This window comes from Neophocaena asiaeorientalis, unplaced genomic scaffold, assembly GCF_003031525.2.
Source record: "Neophocaena asiaeorientalis asiaeorientalis breed wild unplaced genomic scaffold, Neophocaena_asiaeorientalis_V1.1 scaffold218, whole genome shotgun sequence".
Lineage (NCBI taxonomy): Eukaryota > Metazoa > Chordata > Mammalia > Artiodactyla > Phocoenidae > Neophocaena > Neophocaena asiaeorientalis.
This window is the reverse complement of record NW_020172818.1, coordinates 4,275,420-4,284,074: the sequence shown is the minus strand read 5'-3', so window position 1 is coordinate 4,284,074 and position 8,655 is coordinate 4,275,420. Positions and strand designations below refer to the sequence as shown.

Genomic DNA, 8,655 nt, shown 5'->3' with positions numbered 1-8,655 from the left:
AGAGTGGACTCTGATCTCTCTCCCACCACACCTGGCCCATATTCTTTGCAGATATCTGGTGGTAGCTCTATTCTGGGAACAGTCCCTTTATCTAAATTCTTTAAGCAGCTAAGGGAGAGGTCAAAAGAAGGAATTCCTGAATCTTCTTCTTAAAGATAATCAGTCTAAAACAATCCTCATGCCAAAGATACACGTCTCCGTGGCAAATTTGCTCCCCTGCATTTACCTAGTACGACTGCCATCTCATTGTTTCAGTTTGCAGTTCTTAAATAACCAGTGAAGTGGGACATTTAATTTTTCTCTCAGTCAGACTTCTAGTCCAAATTACTTTATCCAGAGATAACGTAATTGGCAAAAATTTTAGTAAGAAATTCTCCCTGAAAATGGAGCAAATGTATCTCTAGGAAACTGAGGCAGAGGCCAGAAAGGGACTTGCTTAACTTGGGAGTATTCCTCAGGACACAGTCTCTCAATGCTAAGAACATTCTAGAAACACAGCAGGTTTCTACCCATAATCCCCTGCACACAGGCTGGTCTGGACCCCAAGACAACAGAAGCCTCTGGCTGAGTAGGATTCTCTAGCTAATGTGCTTCCCTTAGCCTCCGTGGAGCTTCTTCCCCCTAGAATGTCCCAAATGGTATTTATTCTAATCTAAGTGATAGAGTGTCACAATGGAATTGATCTATGGGGAAAAAATCGGACTCAACCCCGTTTTTTTTCCACCAACAGAGACCCAGAAGCAGAACCTTCCCAGCCCTCTTTCCAAGCCCCCAGAGAGGCTCTCGGCTGCACTTTGGATGAAGTGTCTGCCTTCGCATTTTCCTTAGACACAGTACTTCAGCCTTTCCATTTTCTAGGGTTGTAAGCAGCTGTGACTTGAACAGGCTTAGAGTAGCAGCACCGCTCTCCCGAGGTCCCCGGCTGAGCTGACCTGCCACAGAAGGAACGTGGGCACACTGGGAGGGTCTCTCTCCAGTCCCAGGTTATTCGGCTGCACTGATCCAGCCCCTCAGGAGTGTCCGGAAGGGTGAGTGGTGATACTGCCACCACCTCCCTTGAGTGAGAAGTGAACTTGAGGACCAATGATTTTGAGGCAAATTAAAAATGCAGAAGTCAAAACATACTCTTTCCTAAAACAGGCCCACTATTTCCCCCTGAAGTATGATAATAAGAGTAAATAATCATGTACTATTTCACTGAATCTCCATAAGGCAGCTATGATCATTCCCATTTCACAGGCGAGGACCAGCCAGCAAGCAGAAACTACTCAAACGGGGTGGGCGGGGATTTAATAAAGGAAATAAGCCATATGCGAGGTGGAGAAATCCAGAATCCAAACGTGGGATGGTGAGGTGACCCACAGGGGAGGGGCTGGCCAGTGGGAGCTGGGGCTGTGGAAGTGATCCTGCCATGGCCAAAGATGCCACTGCCCCCAGAGATGCCACCAAAGGCAGGAGGGGACATGGAGATACTGTGGCTTCTCCCCTCTGCCCCCCTTCAGTCTTCCACAAGGGACCCCACTGCCAAAACCTATAGGAAGACAGTTGGCAAGGGAGCCTGGGAAAGGCAGGTCCCTGCAATACAGAGCAGGACAGAGAAGGGCAAGGAACGGGGCTGAGAAAAGAGACCAGTTCTGGCCCATTGCTCATGGTCCTTCCACTACCATGTGGCAGAGCCAGGTATGCAAACAAGGTGCACTTGAGTCCATCAGCCTGGGAGAGGCCACAGGGGAGATGAGAGGTGGACAAAATAGCAGAGGGAAGAAATAAGATGGTTTAAAAACTGGCTGTGGGAAGGGAAATGACAGTCTTAGGTCTCTAGCCAGGGTATCACACAAGCAACAAGGGGTGGGGACCTGTGGACAGCTGGCTCCATCACTTACTTGCATCACGTACTAGGAGCACACTGATTGGTTAACTTCTCCAAGCCTGCCTTTCATCCACTCATTCAACATTTACTCAACACTGAGGATGGGGCGATGCAAAATGGAAAATAATGCTTTAGGAGTTCAGGGGAATGTAACCTTCATCCCTCCTCTCCTCCTAGTTCCTAACCTTTGGGAACAGGCAAAAGGAGACAAAAAGGCGAGAGAGACGGCAGGGGAGTGGGAGACCTACACTGCCACAGTCCATGTGGTGGCCTGGCCCCTGCTCCATATGGCCAGCCAGTCACTCTTCATGCCCAGTCTCTCCAGTCGGATAAATCCCTCAGCCTCCTGTGGCAAGGACCTCAAGAGAGGAAAACATGTGTCCCAGCAAAAACTGCCCCTGGATGTGAACCCCTTAAGAATCCATGAGGAAGAGGAACCAGGAATGCAGAGGCTGACCTCTGAGCTGGTGAGAGCCCATCTGCGGAGGGAGCAGAGGCCGACCTCTGGAGTGTGGCAGGAAATGGGCACCTGGGACAAGGGCACTTAAGGTGAGCTCAGGTGAAGGCAATCAAAAGATGCCATAAACCAGGCTGCAAATTACATGCCTCAGATCAGCTCCCCGAGAAAGGGCTTCGGCAATAAAGTAAATCTATGAGAACAAAGCAGACCCAAAAGCCTGGTAGACTTTTTTAGATTCTGTTCCAGGATAAAGTTTAGAAGACTCTAACAGAGTTAACTCCTTTAACTGAGTTAAAGGCGTCTGTACACCCATTCCTCTTCTCCCCTGCTCTCTTAAGCTCACTCTAATCTTTGACCCCCACTGATCTACTGAAAGTGCTTGTCAGCACCATCCGTGAACTCCCCATGGCTAAGTCCAATCGTCAGTTTCTAGCCTTCATCTTCCTTCACTTCCCAGCAGCATTTGGCATTGCTGTTCATTCCTTCTTTCTCGATACACTTTCTTCACTTTACTCCCAGGACTGCACATTCTGCCTTATTGGTTGCTCCTTCCAGTGTTCTTTGTTGATTTTTCCTCTTCTTCCCCATCCTAGAGAGCTCAGTCCATGGTCATCTTCTCTGCACACATTTAATGTTTTGCTAGTGGCTTAGTTCAGGCTGCTGTAACAAACTCCCATGGATTGGGTAGCTTATAAAAATACAGAAACGTATGTCTCACAGTTCTGGAAGCTGGAAGCCTGAGATCAGGGGGTCAGCATGTCTGGATCAGGGGTCCTGGTTAGGACCCACTTCTCAGCTGCAGCATGCTGACCTCTCACTGTGTCCTCCCGTGGCAGAGAGCAGAGTAGAGGGAAACAAGCTGTCCCATGACTCTCATAAGGGCACTGATCCCATTCATGAGGGTTTCACCCAATGATCTCTTCTTAACCTAATTATCTCCCAAAGGCCCCACCTCCTAACATCATCACATTGGGAGGGTAGACTTTCAACATACGAGTTTTGGAAGGACACAAACATTCAGTCCATAACAGCCAGTGTTTTGCCGCACTGCTCCAAGGTCACCTTCATGGGCTGCTCACAGGTAGACCCTGTGAGCCTTCCTGCGCAGTTGACATCACGCAAAGTTTTGCCAACAGAGAGTGTTGGAAACCCTGCAAGAAGAAGGGGCTTCTCCTCCTGGTTCTGGTGTGTTTCCTTTCTGCTCCTGCCACATGGATACCACGTGCGTGTGGGAGACATGAAGCAGCACTCCCAGGGACAGCTTTGCCTTGAGTTTCGGCAGCACCCCATGGGCGGGATCCCTAGGGAGTCTCAAAGGCACCCCAGTGGGAGTGCTTCTAGCCTCGGTCTCCCTGCACCTTGACAGGGTGTTTCCTGCTTCCCCAGTGACTGTAGAGCAGCACTGGCCCAGGAAACCCAGCGAAGCCACAACCATGTGGCATGTGGCATGTGCCATCCACGGACCCACAACCATCCTGGCTCCAATGAGGTTCAGATCCCAGCCTTGGGGAGGGGTCTGTCTTCCAAATGTGTCTTTCCTTGAGTACTCTCCACCAGCCAAAAGGTATTCTTTGGGGCTCTCTTTAGTCCTTTATAGTTAATCTCTTGTTATTCAATAATTCTTCATGTTAAACTTGCCCTGCTTACATCACTGTGTGGTTTCCACCTCCTAGATGCCATTGACACACTCCCTTAGTGATCTCAGCTAGTCTCTTAGCTTTAAAGCTGTGACAAAGCGAGAGAGAGGAATGGACATATATACACTACTAAACGTAAGGTAGATAGCTAGTGGGAAGCAGCTGCATGGCACAGGGAGATCAGCTCTGTGCTTTGTGACCACCTAGAGGGGTCGGATAGGGAGGGTGGGAGGGAGGGAGACGCAAGAGGGAAGAGATATGGGAACATATGTATATGTATAACTGATTCACTTTGTTATAAAGCAGAAACTAACACACAATTGTAAAGCAATTATACTCCAATAAAAAATATAATAAATAAATAAATGTCAACTGTATGCTCATGACCCCAAGTTTCATCTCCATCCCAGTTCTCTCCCTTGAACTCCAGACTCAAAATACAATTCGACGTCACCACCGGGATAGGAAAGAGCAAACCTGTAAGTCCAAAACTACATTTCTGATATTCCCAGCAAAACTTGCTCTATCCACAGCCTTCTCCATCACATTTGGCAAAAAATTCAATCCTTCCTTCTGCTCATGTCAAAAACCTTGGGAGTCATCTCTGACTCTTCTCTCTCACCGGCACATTCAGTCCACCAGGAAATCCTGTTGACTCTACCTTCAGAATACACTTTCCTCTCACCACCTCCACCGCTACCACCCTAGCCACCATCATTTCTTGCCTGGATCATCACAACAGTCTCAGGATTATCTTCAACATAACAGCTGGAGCAATCTTTTTTTTTTTTTTTGCGGTACGTGGGCCTCTCACTGTTGTGGCCTCTCCCGTTGCGGAGCACAGGCTCCGGACGCGCAGGCACAGCGGCCATGGCTCATGGGCCCAGCCGCTCCGCGGCATGTGGGATCTTCCCGGACCGGGGCACGAACCCGTGTCCCCTGCATCGGCAGGCGGACTCTCAACCACTGCGCCACCAGGGAAGCCCTGGAGCAATCTTTTAAAATGTATCATGTCATGCCTTTGCTCAAAATCCCCACAACGGCTGCCAAAAGTCAAAGCCGAAGTCCTTAAAATGCACACCACCTTACATTTTCCATTTTCAAACTGTGCACCAGGCACCCCAGCGAATTCACAGGATAGTTTCCATCTCCTAGATTAACACAGCGATATCTGTCCCACCGTGACTATTAGATTGTTAGGATCTAACTATTTATAAAGCCACTGTTAGGTATTTCCTTTGGTGCAGGGGCTTAGCAATGAAAAATTGCTAAGACACTAATGGCACCACGGATCTAGGAAGTTTGGGAACCTCTGCGCCACACGATCACGTCTCTGGTCTCATCTACAAGGGCTCCTTTACTGACCCTACTCACTCCACTCCAGTCCCCAAGTTCTCCTTAAGCTCCTCAGCCATACCTGGCACACTCATGCAGTGGGGCTTTTGTCTAAAACACTCATACTTCAGATATCCAAGGGGCTAACTTCTGCACCTCCTTTAAGATTTGCTCAAATGTCATCTCTTCAAATGAGGTCCTCCCTCACTGTCTTAGTCAGCTCTGGCTGCCATAACAAAATACCACAGACTGGGCGGCCCAAAGGACTGAACTTAATTTTCTAGAGGTCAGAAGTCCAATACCAAGGTGCCAGGTGATTTGTTCTTATAAGGACTCTCCTGGCTTGCAGATGGCCACCTTCTCACGTGTATCTTCACGTGGCCCTTCCTTGGTGTGTGCACTGAGACAGACAGAGAGAAAGCACTCTCTGGTGTCTCTTCTTATAAGGACACTAATTGTATGAGATCTGGGCCCCACCCTTGTCACCTCAATCAACCTTACTTACTTCTTTAGAGGCTCCATCTTCAGCCACATTTGGGCTTAGTGTTTCAACATAGGTATCTGCAGGGGGGACAAACATTCAGTCCATAACTCTACACTGTCTGAAATTGCAACCTCACCTCCTCAACATTCCTTAACCCCCTTACCTTGCTCTTCTTTTCTCACAGTTCACACCTTTTTCACCTACTCTAACTTATATTCAGGCTATATTTCATTGTTTATTGTGTCTGCCCTCAGTGAAACTCTATTGAGGGCAGACAGAGGGCTTTGCCTACTCCATTCACTACCTGTCATACATTAGCGCCTATTACATAGCTGGCACTCAAAACTTACTTGCTGAATGACTGGCTAAAGCATAAGAGAAAAAACATCCCACCTTCCTCATACCTGATCCCATTGCGTTCTCTTGGCATGTCACCAGATTGTAAGGCCTAAGGAAAGGAAAAGAAACACATCTAAATAATCAATGATATGGTCTGGTTTCTAAATGGAATGAAAACGTCTCCTGAAATTAATTGTATCCTCAGCAAGTCCCTTAACTTATGGGACTGTTTCTTCATCTGAAAACGGCAACCATCTATCTCAGGTATTTTGGGGAGGATGAGATGGAAGAGTGGGCATGTAAGGTGCTGTGACTTCCAGCTGTACTGCTCTCTGGCTGGGGGTCTTGGGCCACTCGGGATGCTATAACAAAATACCAAAGACTGGATGGCTGATAAAAAAAGAAGTTGATTTCTCACAGTTCTGGAGCCTGTAAGTCTGAGATCAAGGTGCCAGCAGGGTTGGGTGAGAGCCCTCTTCCAGGTCACAGACTTCTTATTTTGTCCTCACTTGGCTACAGGGCTAGGGATCTTGCTGGACCTGCTTTTAAAAGGGCACTAATCCTATACATAAGGGCTCACCTCCCAATGGCCCCACCTCCTAACACCATCACATTGGGCATTAGGATTTCAAGATATGAATGTACAAATTTTGGAGGGGACACAAAACATTCAGACCACAGCACTGGGTGACTTTGAAGAAATGAGTCCTATCTTTCTGAGCTCACATCTTCTTTCCTATAAAAGTTGGATAATATCTCCTTGAAATGCAGTGTCAAGAATCAAAAAAGACTCCTCAAATAGTTACGCACAGAATTACCAGATGACTGAGCAACCCCACACCTGGGTATATATCCAAAAGAACTGAAAAGAGGTACTCAAATACCTGTACAGGAATATGCATGGCAATACTATATTCACGGCAGCCAAAAGGCGGAAACAACCCAAATGTCTATCAACAGATGAATGGATGAATGGAGTGTAGTATATACAAACAATGGAATATTATTCAGCCACAAAAAGGAATGAAGTGCTAATAGCTGCTCCAAAGTGGATGAACCTTGAAAACATGCTAAGTGAAAGAAGCCAGACGCAAAAGGCCAGAGAGTGCATGATAGTATTTACATGAATTATCCAGAACAGGTAAATTCACAGACAGAGAACAGATTGGTGGCTGCCAGGGGCTGGAGACAGGGGGAATGAGGAGTGACTACTTAGTGGGTATGGGGCTGGATCTTGGGGTGATGAACATGTTTACAGAACATTGTGAACAGACTAAACGCCACCAAATTTTTTCATTTTAAAATGGTTAATTTTATGTTATGTGAATTTTACCTCAATAAAAAAATTTTTTTTTAAGAATTGAAAAAGAAAACACATGGTAAAAGCCTTTATGAATAGCAGCCATCTAGTGACTGGGTTCTGGGCTTAGTTCTGCCACTTACTGGCCATAAGGATGCAAAGTCATTGCTCTGGGTCTCAGTTTCCTCACCTGTAAAATGATGGGGTACACTAGGCCACTAATTCTCAATCAGAATGGCCGGTATCATTCACGTGGGGCACTGCTTCTAAATGCACAGGGCCATCCCCCCAGCTTCAGATTCTGATACGCACAAGAAGGAAATGTGCCTCTGTCACTGTGCTGAGAACACTTACTTCAGGATTTGAATCCACTCCCCTTTTCGAGAACATCAGGCTAAAGACCACTAGCAGCCTGTGATTCTAGTACCTTCATCTATGACTGTCTATAAGATGCATTTTGATTAAAGAAGACAACACAGTAAATGAAGTCCATTTATTAAGAAGATAAACTCCAAACAATCACAAGTAGTTCTCTTGCGTACTTGGCAAATGCACAGGAAAAAGGTACCTTAACAGAGTCCACGGGATTTTGCTTACACTACAGAAGGAGTTTTATGGCAGTTTAATTCAAGGCTACAAAAACTACGGCTGTGACATAAACATAACATTCAAAAATAACTCAGGGTCCAAATGTCCCTGACCCAACAAATCTCTGAACTAGTCAGGTCGACACAGCCACTGGCAGGGACACAGAAACAGAGCCTCAAAATCAATTCAACATGACGCTGAAGCGCAGGGGGCCGTCCTGAGACCTCCTAAATTCCGTGGTTAACGCAGACTGACAGTGCTATCTATCTGTGGGCTCCACATGTTTTTATTTCACATAAACCTGTTACACTGTCCTAGGAGAACAAATGCACATTAGATGAGAGAAAGATAGGACTCACTGTCTCGTACCACGAACAGGATTACAGAAAATGCAAGGCCGGATGTGGCCACGCTAACAGATTAATGACTTTTCTGACAGGCACCTCACAGGCAATGAAACATAGCTTAAAAATACGCTGGGGTAAGCTCCGTCCTTCCCTTTGTGGTTACCACCTGGATTAGGCTTCCTGAGCTTGGTCGGTTTTTCTCTGTGATCCAGTCATGGAAGGTTCTAGAACAAAGAAGAGAAGCTTTACATTTTAAAAGGAAAAATCTGGACACATGCTTAGAGTCACATTACTG

General features: G+C 46.7%; 1 protein-coding gene across 1 annotated transcript in view; it reads right to left on the bottom strand.

The window, feature by feature from the left end:
* Nucleotides 1-7,903: 7,903 nt before the first annotated feature.
* Nucleotides 7,904-8,655, bottom strand: part of QDPR (quinoid dihydropteridine reductase) — a 17,000-nt gene continuing 16,248 nt past the window's right edge. Inside the window, exon 7 of the mRNA XM_024741846.1 lies at nucleotides 7,904-8,584. Within this exon, the coding sequence (XP_024597614.1) occupies nucleotides 8,479-8,584 (106 nt within the window). The 3' untranslated portion in view covers nucleotides 7,904-8,478. The remainder of the gene's footprint in view (nucleotides 8,585-8,655) is intronic.